General features: G+C 36.1%; 1 protein-coding gene across 1 annotated transcript in view; it reads right to left on the reverse strand.

Moving 5' to 3' along the window:
• Positions 1–1939: 1939 nt before the first annotated feature.
• Positions 1940–16634, reverse strand: part of LOC109076641 (F-box only protein 41-like) — a 38398-nt gene continuing 23703 nt past the window's right edge. Inside the window, 10 exon segments of the mRNA XM_042717157.1 lie at positions 1940–2322; positions 3587–3702; positions 4000–4158; positions 5305–5423; positions 5627–5722; positions 6408–6544; positions 6546–6573; positions 8307–8422; positions 10037–10272; positions 12187–12566. Coding sequence (XP_042573091.1) covers positions 2260–2322; positions 3587–3702; positions 4000–4158; positions 5305–5423; positions 5627–5722; positions 6408–6544; positions 6546–6573; positions 8307–8422; positions 10037–10272; positions 12187–12566 — 1450 coding nt within the window. The 3' untranslated portion in view covers positions 1940–2259.

Here is a 16634-nt window from a genome sequence, read left to right on the forward strand (position 1 = left end):
CACCACACGGGAAACCACGGATATCCGTTCAACGCTTCAGGTTATCTCTTTCTTTAGGTTGCTTTTCAAATATTTACACAGTTCGTGATTCCTTCCTATAGAAACAACATATACATACAGTTTTTTGTTTTGTTTTGTTTTTTAAAGTCTTCAGAAGACAAGAGTGCCAGGGCACTCCAAAAGTCATTGTGTGGGGTTGTGGGTGATGTAGGTTGCTCTATCCCACTTCTGGAATTTCTTTCTTGAAGATGGTTTTGCAGTTTCCATTATGGTCCACATTGTCTCATTTTTAACAGCCATCCAAAATAAACTCAGGCAGTTCGTCGTGTGATTTCTCAATTCAAGCCCCATAATGTGTTTTAAGACAGGAAGTAGAGCGTTGCACCGTAGAAGTGCTTGCATTGACTAAAGCACTTAGAGTAGAGAATTTGGACTGTGTGATTTCAGCTCAGAGACTGGCCATGGGGAGCTGCAATGCCTGATGGGTAATGGTACAGCACTGAGAGAGGTCGAGACCAGTACTTGCATCAGTATTATTGCATCAGCAAGGTTTTTTTTATTTTTATTTTAAGAAACTTGATGAGAATGGCATATTCTAGTTTCTTTGTATGACTGACTTCCAGCTAAAACACTTGTTTCTAGAGTAAACCTACAGAAAGCAAAACCTGACATGTCATACCATCTACTTAAAAATGCACCAAAATATACCTTTTTATAACCTTTTTTTCATTTAATAATAAAAGAAAACGTTAACTCACAATGCTGGCTTTGATAAAACGAGGCTATAAATATTGAATCATTGTTTTTCAGTTTGTAGTCTGACATGGCCTTATATGGCTAATGTTAACTTATTTCATATTTCCAACAAAAACAAAGCCAAACCCTAACCTACACATGTTAGAAGCGAAATTCTTGTAGATTCTGTAGATACCTAATGTAACAACTGTATATATTTGTTTTTATCCCTTCTATTCAATTGTGCAGAGTGTACATTCAGAACTCAGAATCAGAATTCTCCATTCAGCGGCGTCTACCTTTAGAACATGGAAAGCAGCATCTGAAATCAACAGAGCACATGGAGACATGATCCATTCAGTTGCACCAGCCTGGGTTCCACAGAACAGTAAGTGATGGAAGAGAGGTGAAACAGTAGGGTTACACTGCACTGACAGCACCATGAGCTTGTCTCTATCCCTCACTATTCGACTTAAATTTCTTTAGGTAAGTGCACACCTTGTAGGGTATGACTTAACACCTTTTAGACTAACGGCACATTGGGTATGACCAAAATTCAACCTTAAAAACAAAATGTCGGAGCTATGGATGGGACATTATGGAGAAGGCATTGCAAATCTGTCTGGAACAACAGACCCAATGATGAGAAACAATCCCTTGCCAAAGAGACCCTGGTAATGGGGAATACGGCTAAAGGACTGGAGGGACTGACACAAACACCAACAGCTTGGTGAGATTATTAGGCTGGTTTGGGTCATATTTTTGAGCATTTTTCTCAGCCAGCCATTATAAATGTGTTCTGCACTGAATATAAGCATGACTGTTTATCATTTATGTATAAGATGGTCCTTGGAACCACTTTTAAGGCTTCTTCATTCGGTTTCAACTTGCGCTTAAGGACACAAGATAACTGCAGGTAAAAGTCATTTCTGTGGAGACATGGCTTCCCCTAAATATAGTCTCTGTAAGACATGTCTGAAGCTGGTGATTATGTTATGTTGATATGGCTGGCCGACGCATCCAGATGCTCTTAAGTGACGACTAATGAACGAATGCGTCTCTTTGCTGAACATCAAACATTACTAACTTACTCATGTGCATTTTAAATTTGTGCTGTTTGGATTTCACGTTGATTTTATACGAATATAAGACTGCTCCCTCCTGCAGCTCTGTGCTCTGAAGAGAGACGTCATGTTCTCTGAGATCTTATGAAAAGTTTAGTGCGTTTGGCAAGCAGGAGAAAAACCCTTAGTCTGTAATTGGGTGACTGTTGGAACGGCATCCATGGCAAGTAATTATGCCTTCTCGTAGAGATTGTTCGTATTGTCTTTACAGACTCCTCTATTTGGTTGCATCCTGACAAAGCTAACATATGCGCCCGTCTTGGTGTGGTAGACTGGTGTTTAGAGTTTAAACTGAAGCGGAAGTGTTTGATTCTTTCCCGTTTCTTCGAGGAGAGAATGACTCGATCAGGTTGAAATATTCAGTGAACCTATATGAGGCCTTGGACTCAATACAGCAGAGTTAGCACAAGCCATCAGCCTTCACATGGAGGATTTTGGAGAAACCAGGTCTTTTTTTGAGTGCCTGAGAGGAGAAGACAGAAAGGATATAAAGGAACAGTGAGGTCAAGACTGATCTGGTGGGACATTTCAGGATTACATCAATCTCTGCTCTGGTGAAGCACAGCTGACAAAGAACAACATAACTGTTGTTATTGTGAACTAAAACTTCAGAATTGTTTTGGAAACTGAAATATTGCTGAAATAAAATAATAGCCTATAAAAAGCATATACAGTAGCAAAATTACTAAAATGTAAAAAAAACAAAAATATAAAGGCTGATTCAAAATATGAATATACTCTATAATAGTATATAAATAATACTACACTAACACTGAATTCTGTTTCAACCACAGTTGGCAATACAGAGATCAACATTCCATAGTATATCTTAAAATTCAAATTACAATTCTGCATTCTATTGCTACATCAATTCAAATCCAATCCAGAAACTGGAATTTAAAGGACGTATAACATTTCTAATCACAAAAACTCCTGGCAAATTCTGTTTTAATTGACTCTTATAATAAGTTCCTTGTTTTGTTATGTATTTGTAAGTGTCTCTGAATACAAAATGGAAAAATGCCTGGCAATGCAGCATTAAATAATCTACATAATCTGAGATTTTAAAATAGCTCCTGGTAATCATAATCTACGCTTGTATTTCGATGGGTTCAATTGATCCTGTGATGTGATTAAAGCGTAATTTGCTTTTTACAAAATAAAACAAACTTCTAAAAAAATCACCAAGACGATATAGAGCTTGACATTTGAGGACACTATAAATTAGCTTCCACACTGATGGTGGAAATAAACCGTGGGCAGTTTCTGTACAAAATATTTTTGAGCCTCTTATGGAAATGATATATGATGAGCAATGCAGCCCATTTCAGCACAGCTTGTGTAAGACATCCTGCAAGTAACTTTAGCTTGAGTTTTCACGTGGGTGGGTGTAACCCCACTTCCACTTACTCTCCAAGCTTAGCTAGAGTCAGAACAGAGAAGAGGCAGCTTCCTGCATCCTCAAAGAAAGCAAATGGATGAGATGAATCACTTGCATTTGACTCATGGCTCCTCAACACAGCAGCTGTGAGAGGTTCTTCTGCTTTCACTTACTCATCTTTATCGCTGTCTCAGACACAGGAAACCCCATGGCCTAAGACTAAATTACTACCGAACAGCTTTTGCTGGTAATTTTAGCCTGGCAGTAGATAAACGGTTATGGATGGGTCAAATTTATTGATGGCCTCAGATGTCTCAAAAACACATTTATGGCAATGATTCCATACCTGCAGCTTGTTCACCATTTCATCAAAGAGTTTTCTGGCCTCGGGACTGTTAGGGTCTTCAAAGTAATCTTCTATACCGATCTGGACTACAATAGACTTCAGGTTACGGCACACACCTGTGAGTAAGAGAGTGAGGGCAGGGAGTCATTTTACAGGAAGTGTGGGCGTATTTCATGTCATTCATAGCTCCAAATCTAAAGATATGTTTAATCCGAACTTGTGATCACACATTTTCCAACACTTTAGGACACTATCATTTCAAATGAACTGCAAACACAGGAGAATATTCCTAAGTTTCTTGCAATTCATTAAATGCTAATTATTAAAAATGCAATCATTTATTAAGATTATTTAATTATTAAATTATTAGAAAATAAATAATGTAGGATCTGAATCAGTGAGTGTGGACTCACTGTTGAAGTGAAGCAGAGCTTTAGGAGTAACAGGAGTGGAGGTGAGCACAAGCATCTCCAGACCCTTCAGTCCCTCTCGGCACATCTCAGCAGCCACTTCCTGATTTATCTCACTGACGTGGTCCAACTCTAGAACCTGGAGCCTCATGCAGTTCCTCGCTGAAGATACATACACACAAACAGTCTATTGGTACACTGGTACAACTGCATTAGTCATGAAAAAACCAAAAAGCTCCAAAACAACAAAAAGCACTATAAACTTTGTGGATGTAGTACATACTGAATGTGCATTAATAACTCCGTTAATAAACAAAAGATGTAGTCCTTCTGAAAAGCAAGACGCTGAGGACAGTAATTGGAAATGAAGTGGAACAAAATAGTTGAAAGGTTTGAGAAAAACAAGTTTAAAAAAAAATCGGGGGGAAAAATCAGTTTAACTTTCTGATAAAGTTTTCTTAAGTGGTCTATGTACGGCTCAGATGATTTGTACATACTGTAGCTAACTGCAGTCTTGTGATTCAGAAAGGTTAAAACCATTAAATCTAAATGAGGATGCTGCAGTAAAATAGGATAAATAACAAGCAGAGTAGAAAATGGCTCCTCTGCTATTTATAATCTATTTATAGTAAAATTGTATACCATAAACATATGCATCCGATTTACTCACAGCAGCATGTTAAAAATGTCATTTCCGATGTCTCTCTGTCCCAGTTTTTAATGTGAATAACAAGTTACACTCTATGCTACATTGGTAATAGGTTTGAGTAATGTTCCCTTGCGATGCTGATCTGAGAACAACTGTATGGGTAGTGTTATCTTTAGAAAAATTATTATTTTTAAGGGATGCTGTCATAAATCAGAGCAGAAGAGGTTTCAATAACCAAAGCATAGGTACTGCTTTTGAGAGAAAAATGAAGTAAAAACGGATAAATAAATAAAATATTAATACAATATATATATATATATATATATATATATATATATATATATATATATAAAAACGTTTCCTATTTAAAATATATAAAAAAAATGTAATTTCTTTATGTAATTCATGGCAATACTGAATTTTCAGCATCATTACTCCAGTCTTCAGTGTCACATGATCCTTTAGAAATCATTCTAATATGCTGATTTGCTGCTCAAGAAACATTTCTGATTATCATTGCTGAAAATAGTTGCTTAATAGTAAAATATGGAAAGTATTATAAATTTTTTTCCAGATTTGAATAAACAGAATGTTCAAAAGAAAAGCATTTAGTCCCTATACTAAAGTGTTACCGCAAACACTAGTTTACTTTCACTCACCCAAAGAAGCCAATCCCTGTATGCCACAGCCAGCTCCGCCCACACCCAGAGCTCGCAGGTGTGGCCAGCATCTGCCAATGGTCTGCAGGCACCTGTTACTGAAGCGTGCTGGCTGCTGACTGCAGAAAGACAATTTACATTTTCAATTATTTACATTAAATAAAAAATTTAAAAAAAGATATATTTTTCCAATATCAAGACAAATGCTCGAAAAAGAAAGATTATGATGCATTTAAATTTATATAATATTTAAGCTATCAAGCCATGTGTAAACAAAAATCTACAACTGCCTATGATACAAGTAAGTGTATTTCAATCCTACCATGGATGCAAAGGTGCCACCTGTAGTGAGATGATGTCTCTGCAACCAGCTCCCAATGCCCAGATAACTTCCTGTCCAACAGGGTCTGTCGCACTCCTAAGACATCACCAAAATCAACAACATCTGAGAAGCTTTCTCTCTGAATGTTATTATATGTATATTATTGTATGTAACATAAGGATGTATGAAAGCCAAAAGGATGTTTGCATCCTTAAGAGATACATGATACAGTTTATTACTGCTTACTAAATAAGTAATTAAATATAAATGAAAAATAAATTAGAGTTGATATCATTTTCATTAAAGCAATTTAGTAAATTGGTTTTCTATTACAGTGGCTATTAATACAGTTTAGGAGTCATTATATTTAAATGCTTATGTATGCAAGTTTTGTGAGTGAACACAAAAGCATTGAAATAAAATGTTTCCACACCATCTCATTTTTTTAAATGCTAAATTATATCTAACAGCTAGTTAGTCATTGTAAAAAAAAAAAAAAAGATGTTTTCATCCTTAAAACATACATCATCCAATTCATTACATGATCGCTTACTGAATTAATAATTAAATAGATATGAAAATTTAATTAGAGTTGATATTACTTGTAGTAAATTGGTTTCCTGGGGACAGTGCTCATTAATACAGTTTAGGAGTCATTATACAATAATATCCGCCTGTAAAATGCTGCAACTGACCAATCAGAGTCAAGTATACCACAAAGCTGTGTAATAAAAGGATATATGGACAAAAAAGACCAAATAGTGCTCCCTTGTGGACCAACCTGTATGTGACAGCCTGTAGAGCCCTGCAATAACAGCTCGCCAACCACAGAGAGCGATCGGTCAATAGATTCGGACAATGAGACACCTTCAGGATGAGCAGATTACTGCCAGTAGCTTTCAACAAAGCCTGGTCCCCTAGCCATTACCCTCCTCAACAAACAGCCACTCCTAACGACAATGGATCAATTATTAACATCCCCACACGTACTGTTTTTAGTACGGGTCAGCCACTAAACACAAAAGAAAGAGAAGCTACAGTGACCACACGTCTTAATAAAGTTATGACCCATACACAAATGTAATACAAAGTAAGTACATGTGTTGTAAGTACATATGTTTTTTCTTCATAATATATAATATATATGAAAACGTAATATATGAAATCTATTAGAAATTATAACTATTTTATATATTAACATCTATGGGCCAGATTTACTTACAGCTTGCACCAGCGCAAACCGTCTTTTGCTGTTAAAATAGTACTGTCAGGATTTACTAAAGATGCATGGTGAAGAATTAGTGCTCAAAGGGACCTGACTTTATTAAATATGCATTGCAATCATGACAACTCTCGGAAGATTTTAGCATGGTAATGGTAATGATAATGTTATTGTATTTGGTCTTGGCAGAATAGATCTGCTACGCTGCTGTTGCGGCTGCTGAATTGCTGCTGCTGTTGGTTATTGCTGCAGTCGAAGATTATTGCTGCTGCTGCAAGTAAGTACAGGAACTTGCTACTGCCAATGCATAATGCGATTCAGTGCCGTATATAAGACATACTGTACTGCTGCTGCAAAAATGGCATATAAAATAACCCGTAGCAAATCTATACAGGTGGAGCTGGGGAAGGTGGGGGTTTCAGAGCAACACTGAAAGTGCACTGCAAATGCTCAAGTGAATGCTAACCAGCCATTTAAATGTTAAGTAGCAAGCTCAATGGCTGCGTATGCGACATGAACCAATCAGCATGTGCCAGGTCGTTTAACATTGTGAATATCATCAGTTGCATTAATAACCGTCAGCCTCTGCCATCTAGAGTTTCATGACTGAACTATACATTTGTAGGAGTTCCACAAATGTTTGCACTCGTCAAATTACTAGTATTTGCACCATTAACGCCCCAGAAAAGCATGTCTTATCCTATTTTCTGATTGTGTCATAAGTAGATCAGCTGCACCTGATGAGCATCAACTCTGCTTATTTGCGACTACACTAATTTGTGCTGTGCTTGGTATATTGCGTTGGTCGATATGTAAATGAGTTGCTGCGTCTGTGTTCTTTAATTTGTGCGTTGTCAGTAAATCACCCTCAGAAATTTCCAAGCCCATCGACGCTGTTTTGGAATTGCGCTGTTTAGTTAACTGTTAATTTGCCCTGTTTAGTAAACCTGGCCTTATATCTAACCCATACATATATGTAAGTTTATGCATATGTAATAAATGTCATTTACATGCATATGTATAACATAAACGTTTAATGAATTGTCTCGGACAGGATATTCTAACATTAAAAAATGATGCACTTTCAGGTTTATATTCACCAAATACGCAAATTCTATGTTTGTCATGTAAAAAAAACCCTTGACAAACTCTTTGATGAGGTTTTCGACTGGCACTCTGGTTGAGGTGATTTAGCAGAGCAATTAACATGCTGCTCATTCTGTTCCCTTCTCACGCTGGATCTCTGAACAAGCACTTCACAAGTGTCAGACTGTGTGAGCGAGTGAGTGTGTATCTGGTGTGAAAGAGTGATGAGAGGATCAGGGAAGAGTGCAGAAGGTAATAAAAAAGCGATGAGAAGAGGAGGAGGTGCGTGGAGCTGTGGGAAGGCAGTAGCCACACAAACAGCAGGGTCAGTATGGTACAGTAAACAGCAGGCGCAGTGGGAGACTGTGTTACCGTGTACTCTTCAGATACTCCTCCTTTGTCTCTTTTTTGCCCCTCTGCCGGGGTTTGAGGTTCTGGAGGATGAGGGAATGCGTCTGTGTGCACCACTGAGACAGAGTGCACAGGAACTAAACAAACAGTGAGAGACAGAGTTAGAAAGCTTGGCCTTTTTCAGGACTATTTGCAGTTGCAAAATACGTGGGCAGTGGATAATTTATGCAACACTTTTTTTTTTACATCTCATTCAGATCTGTTATACGCCTTTTTGGTCACTCCTACAATGCAGCACATTTTCATCTCGCCATCATACATACATACATACATACATACATCATAAATATCTATTTATTATGACCTTTAATAAAATATTACAATCACAATTTTTAAAGTTGACATTAAATGTGATGGAATATTAATATTATTATTTTACATTTATCACAATATAACATTTCACTATACTTATGTTTGTGCCACATTCCTGGTGATATGTACTAACTTAACATGACAATTAATTTTTTATAACTATAACTATATATATATATATATATATGTATAAAATTATTATTATTATTATACATTATATGTATACATTATTATTATCATCTTCAACCGCGATGTTCCCAGCTGAAGATAATGACGATATTACGTCGCTCCCTTTGCCAAGTGCATTCCAAACGACTACATAATGGCACGTACGTGCTCTGCTCACTCCAAAGTCCCCACTCCAAGGGTTCTACCTTTCCAAGGCATAAGGACGATCATTTCCACTTGGAATTTGCTCCGTGAACTGTACGGTACAAATACGTGTACCGTTACATCCCCACTATTTGGCTTAAACTCATTTCACTTCAGCTTTAATAATCCTTGTAATTCTTAAACTGTATTTGTGTAAAATGTATTTAAACGTTTCAATTTTCATCAAAATATTTTAAACTTTTTTTTTTTGTGGACTAGTGTATTAATTTGTCTATTATCTATTAATCATTACATAGTTTTCCCCCATGTCCCTAATATATATATCACTTTCTATCTTATGTACTTTTACTAACTAGCTAGCTAAATAAATAAATCACAAATTAACTTAAACCTTTTGTCAGCTAAATCTCACTTCCTTATTGAGCAATGGCCAACTTTATTTATTTTCTTCCTGTGAAGCTCAATTTTTTTTTTTATTAAAATACAGAACAAGCATATTATTATTATTATTTATGAAGATAATAATCAGCTCAAAAGTTTCTGCATAACAGGAATGACCCTTTTAATTCATTCATTTATTCTCAGTCTACTGAAGGCTTAAACAATAATGTTTAAGATATTTAAGACAGTAATTATGGGTAATATGATATGAATAATTATTTAATGTCTTGTTGTGGTGTCAAAGCATAACATTCAGAAATACAGTAGCATTTTCTAATGAGAAAATACATAAAAAAATGAAAATCCAGGCTGATCTGATTTCATAATTCAAGGTGAAAAATTATTAATAATTCATTCATTAGCAGATTGTTTATTTAAGAACACATTCTGTATAATGCTGTAATGTCATTCATAATGTTTTTGGAGTTGGATGATTTGACTCAAGGCTTAGATATCTTTATTAAGACATTTCTGAAATGGCCATGGAGAAAATAAATGAGAAATATATTCTGAAACCCAGGCTGCTGAAAAAGTAGGCGGCCGGTCAGTTCCTAAATTGAACAGGAGTATTACTGTAAGAGTGTCAGTGTGAATGGTGTTAAAACCTTGGAAGAGATGCGAGCGTTCTCCAGCAGCACTCTGGTCCACACCGCCGGGTGACGAGCCACAAACTTCCAATCCCGGCACACTTCGGCCGCGCGCAGGAGTGTCTTCATATCCAGGTAGGTAAAGATACAGAAAAGAGCAGCACGTATCTTCAGCACCTCAGGACTTATCACCTCATTGACTTTGGAGGGGCTTTTCTCATGGCGACAAGGCTTGTATCCCCCTTCAGAACGACCTGCCGACAAGAAGAGAAAAAGGAAGATTTGTTTGACAGCTGTGGTCACAATTTAGTTCTCCTGCATGTAAAAGAGAAGATCTTCAACACACTGAACATGGGTGAGTTATTTTTTGTGTGAACTAATCCTTTTACTGGCCACATTACTGTACATGTCCATATGGTGGCGCCTCAGTCCAATAAAAAGTGCAGCTATGGGACTGTTTGCTCTTCTCACTGCCTCCTACAGGATCTGAACATCCTCCAAATCATGCAATCAGCAGGCTATTTCTATCTCACAGCTCCAGTCTGACAGACTCTAGGTCTCTTGAGTCATACACGATTTGCTGAAGATCTAATGAGATTGAGACTAACGAAACAGGTGTTGGCAGTGTTCGTATTTTATAAGACATTTTTTTTTAAGTAAAATCTGCCAAAAGCTCTGACTCAAACAGGCTCTCAAATAAGTGAGAGATGTAATGGTGATGACAGGATGGATTGTGTATGGTTAAGATATGGCTAAGGTAAGGAAAGCTTGGCCTTCACCTGGATTGGGAATAATATTTATGCATTCAGTTAAATTCTAATGCTAGCTGGTTAAACTAGCCGTGACTGCTGGTCTAGGATCAGTTTCTCCAACCCAAAACCAAACATTAACCAATAGTGGCATAGGAAAAGACCACTCTGGATCAGTGGATGCATCTCACATTGACCCCTGCAGCGATGGTCTTGATTTTTGATTTTTTTTTTTTTTTACAAAAAAGTATTTAATTAATGCTCACCAATAATTATTTAATATTAATGAATGAATGAATGAATCAATTAATAATATGTAATTTGTGAAATAAAATTATTAATTTATGTTAGTATTAAAAATAAGTTAGTCCAAATATGTAAAGATATCAAAATAAAAATGTACAAAAATAAATAAATAATAACAATAATACGAATTACATAAAAGATATCAAAATAAAAATGTACAAAAATAAATAAATAATAACAAAAACGCTATTTTATAAAAATTGAATCTTTTTTTTGTTGGATTTATGTCTGCACTTAAATAAATTCACAGAATACGCCCCTTGATCTCTCCAATGGTTTTTATGGCTACTTTTTGAGGCTGACACTGACATTGTTTGACATGGAAGGCATATGTGTTATTCAAATGTAGGATTTCATGTTGGCTTCTGTATGATAGGAAGAAATCTTGAATATATTTTGTTAATCCCCTTTAACTTTTTTCAATAAGATGTGAGCAGGCCTGCTGCTGCCCCTTACATTTTCTGCCACATAATCTGACAGCTGAACAAAGAGAGCTGACGATCTGAAAAGCACAAATGAGCCTTAATCAATGTAAATGAACTACATACAGTAAAGACATCGTGGCCTCAAGTCACACTATGTATATGGTATGATTATTTATGAGAGTATATAGTGCACTATTGGTTACTCATTTCACTCTTCCCACAATGACCTGGAGTCAGTAGGTGTAAAATTGTGCTCATTGCTCATGGCTTTATGACACACTCTCTCTACTGCTCTCTGGCCTGTGATCCTGTCAGCAGTTGCATTCATGTGACCTAATTTTCCTCAGCCGGCATCCTGGTCCTCTGACCCAACTATCCCGTCATTATTTGGAGAGTGGGTACTGTGGCCTCGGGCCTGACAAACTGGTCGACAAACTGTTAACTCACAAACTTACATTCTGCGAAATGACATTTGCAACCATAGCAGCATGTGCTAAAGAGCTGCCCTTTTCTGCCAGCCCCAGATTATATTTTAAACAACTGACAAGTCAAAAATCACATTTACATTTATGCCTTTGGAATTGTGTACCCTGGGAAATGAACCATGTTCTTCCACCAACATTTAGAAAAGCAAAATAAACCCCAGGACAAAGTCTTCTTGTTCTGCCCACGCAGGTCAATGACGCACCTGTAGCTAGTTTGTATCCTCCTCGGTTTCCCCCGTGCTGGCTCTCTGCTCTCCTGTCTTGCTCCCACATCTCAGCCTCGGACTCGGTGGTGCGGGATCCTACGTCAGATACATCACCCTCCTCTCCCTCCGTGCTGTTCCGGTACGGCCGGCGCTGCCAGTTCTGGATGGCCTGTTTGCGGAGACCCCAGCTCCGGGAAGCAGCCACTCTTTCGTATCCTCCTCCTCCTCCTCCTCCTCCTCCACCGCCTCCTTCCCCGAGTCGGCACTGGACGTGGTAGTACTGAGCATCAGGGCAGTCCTCCAGAGCATGGAGGTCCACACTGTCACTGTCGTAACCTCCTGAGCCCTGGGACACAGACTTCCCTCGTCCTGATGCGCTGTTTAGAAAGAGCACAAAGGGGAAAATGAAAAAAAATAAAATAAACACAGGTGCAATATTGTGGTTAATTTACAGTAATTTATAAAAAGAATTACTGAAAATCTACTGGCAGTATTGTATCATGAATTTCTTTTTCTTTCTTTCTTTCTTTCTTTCTTTCTTACATTTTGTAGCCTAGAGCTTTTTTTATTATTTACCTTGCAATTATCAATATTGCCTTATCAACTAACTGAAATGAAATAAAGCTACTAAAAATTAAAATGAAATAATTAAATAAATATGTAAAAAATAAAAATAAAATACAAAAGCACATAAGAAAATTACTAAAATTAAACCAAAATCAAAATGAAACCTAGAAATATATTTAAAAAAAATAGAAAAAATAAAACTCTAGTGCTGGGCAACGATTAATCGCAATTAATCACATCAAAAATAAAAGTTTTTGTGTACATAATATATGTGTGTGTACTGTGTATATTTATTATGTATATATAAATACACACACATACAGTCTATTTTGAAAATATTTACATGTATATACATTTATATTCTTATATTATATATCAAGGTATACACACATATATTATATAAACAAAAACTTTTATTTTGGATGCGATTCATTTGCAATTAATCATTGCCAAGCACTAAAAAATACTAATACTACAATACCAATATATTTACATTTCGTGGTATAAACAAAAAAGCACTATCTCTAATGATAGATACTTTATACCATCGCCACAGTATGCATATCGACATAAACCCAAGCCCTAAATACTACTACTACTACTAAATAATACTGTATGTTACACATGTTAGCAAAGTATCTGTCTGATGTGTCTAACTTCTAGTAAATGATAAATCTGCATCAACAAAAGATATCGGAAACATTTTCTGCTCTATTTTCAAATTATGCCTATTTATTTTGCTATACCTACTATGCACAATTATATGTGTAGTTGCATTCTCTTATTTTCCATGTGCCTATCGGAACAGACTTGCAACACATTCTCTGGGGTAAGAACCACCAGTTGCTTTAAGATGACACAGGGTTTATGTTAAAAGAAATGTGTAAAAAGAACTATGCGTTAACCAGGAAATATGATCAGATCTGTCTAGACAGACTTCCTACAATACACACAAACACACACCCACTAATTAAGAAATAAGACACTCTAATGCCCTAGAGTCAGTCCTGACTCAGATGTGACCCAAGGAAAGGGGCAAAACTTTAAAAACTCAGCATCTGTATAGCTGTATATATTTAATTAATAAATCTAGGTTACAGTGGTTGTCAAATAAAATGCAACTATATGTAACATACATATCTTTATATTTGTTATTATATTATACAGAAATAAGCAGCCCTGACATTTTAATTGGGACATCAATTTAAAGAAAATGATCTGAGGAAGCTGTGACTCAAATTGGACAGACTAAATTTAGACATGTAAATGCATTATTCCTGATTCCTTTTTATCATCAATAATTATGCAACTTAATTTTCAAAGACACAAATAGTAGCATTCAAAATATACTTGGCTCCAAAATCGCATGGGCATCAGTTTAAATGGGTATGATATTTCTGAACACTTCCACTATGCAAGACCTTTAATCATTACAAGAGAAACCACTAAACTCAACAGTTAGGGCACTCGCATGGGATTATGGGTAAGGAATGTTCTCCTCCATGGCTTAGCAGGGACCGAATTTCCACTGGGGATTCCAGCCAGACATTTAGTCACTCTCCAGATGTTACAGTTCAAAAGCCAACACTGAGACTTAAAGAGATACTTTGCTACTGCAGTCACTGTAGGCTCTGCTGCAGGCAACTGACTACAGTGACAGACTTTTCTATTTTACTGTGGGCTGAAGAGCACATGACACACTAGAGATGAAGCTGGGACACATTATTACTTCTTACAAAGTAGGAATGTGTAATGCATGGCTGGCTATGGCAGAGATATCAAAAGCCATATGTGAGATAACACGCAAAGGCTAAAAAGAAGTTTCAAGCAGACTGACAGCAAAAAATAAAGACATGGAAGAAACTTCAGAAGATCTTTGAAGATGAGAGTGGTTTCTTTATCATATTACATAGTTTCTTGATGTTTCTGCACCCCTTACTTTATATAAGAACAACATATTTGTGCTTTTCATTTGAAGCTAGAGATGCAGAAAATGGAAGCAATGGCTAAAGATGTGCGTCCCCTAAGCTTCCCTCAGACAGATTTAAAAAACTCTTTAGCAAAATAGATTGCTTTGGACCGTAATGCAGCTTTATATTCAAAAACGTCTAAAAACACATTTTGTAAAGTCTATAGTGATTTACTCGTGTAATGTATATATTTAATTATAGTACAATTTATTAATAATTTTGTATTTATTAATATATTTATTAATTAATCAGCATATAATGAGATTGAGTTTAATTCATTTAATAAAAAATAATGAGATTTTCCCAATATTTATGAAGCATATATACATTATACAAACATTCAAAACTTTGGGGATGATAAGATTTTTTAAATGTTTTTGAAATACATTTATTTGATAAATAACATATAAAAATACAGTAAAGTAGTAATATTTTATGAAATATTATTACAATTTAAAATATGTGTTCTATTTTAATATATTAAAATGTAAATTGTTTCTGTGATGGCAAAGCTGTATTTTCAGCATCATTACTTCAGTCTTCAGTGTCGTACGATCCTTCAGAAATCATTCTAATATGCTGATTTGCTGCTGAAGAAACATTTATTATTATTATTATCAATGTTGAAAACAGTTATATATATATATATATATTTTTCTTCAGAATTCCTTGATGAATAGAAAGCTTAGAAAAGCAGCATATATGGCACTTGTTTAATTAACATCTTAATAATTGACTCAGATGAATGATGGTATTTGTGCCATAATGAAGGAACAGCAGTGATCATATGCAGTCCGGTATTTCAGTCCTCTCTCATCTGATTCATGAGGAAGACCTGTGGAGTTTATGATGTCAATTTAGGGACAGCAGACACCAGGCAAACCCACGCTGCTCTTTCTTTCCTTCAGAGCACCAAATGGTTTGATACGGCCCATGCGCAGACACACACACACACAACAGATGGACAGTGATGTCTCACTCACAGATCAGAACCTTGTTAAAAGAGCAGCCATACAAAGGGTATGTAATGGGGAAATCGCATAAGAAGATGAAGATCTAAAAATAAAATGATTGTAATTTGTTTGTGATGCAAAGTAGTCATGCTTAGTGTCAGATGGAGACTGGTTGAGACAGTTTCACTAGAATAATATTAAATCTTAAAAACAGTGGTGTTCACACCATTCAGTTTGTCTGGATTTTTATATGCCAAGTTATAGCTTCATTAAACACAGCATTAAGCTATAAAACAGTATCTTTACATTTTTATTAAGACATTAATTCATTTAAAGTATTGCTGTAGTTTAAACTAAAATGAAAATTCTATCATGAATTCGGTCAAGAATTTCGGTTTTGCTAAATTTGGACATTTGGTCTCCACTATGCAGGCAAAACCTGACCTGACACACACATGCTTTCAGTACACACACAAGAAGTGTTCACCACTATCCTTCAAGAGCCTTGTGTAATGGTTGTTTTTGGCCTTGTGCTTTTAGGCAATTTAGTTTTGCCACACACAGCAGTGTTTGTGTGTGTGTGTGCAACAGGACTCTTTCCGCATATCTTCTGCATGGCTGAGAGATTACAGACTGATTTAACCCTGAGGCAAATGCAACAATCTAGCGATTTTCCCAAGACACATCCACACCAGGCTGACTTCAAAACACCCACCGGTCAGAGCAGATAAAAGACACAAACATGCTGCTCTGCCATATTTGAGATAGCTGCAAAACTCCTGGTGGCAAATTTAATGATAAATTTAAGGAGTAAGTTTGAAGTAAAACTACACTCTCATCGTGCATAAAAGAAACATTTGGTATCTTTATAAGCGAGTCACTGAATCAGTCATTTAACCGATTTGTTCACACACATCATTCAGGAACAAAACAAATAACTCTCATTCTATGAATA

Source organism: Cyprinus carpio, chromosome B1 (assembly GCF_018340385.1).
Source record: "Cyprinus carpio isolate SPL01 chromosome B1, ASM1834038v1, whole genome shotgun sequence".
NCBI lineage: Eukaryota > Metazoa > Chordata > Actinopteri > Cypriniformes > Cyprinidae > Cyprinus > Cyprinus carpio.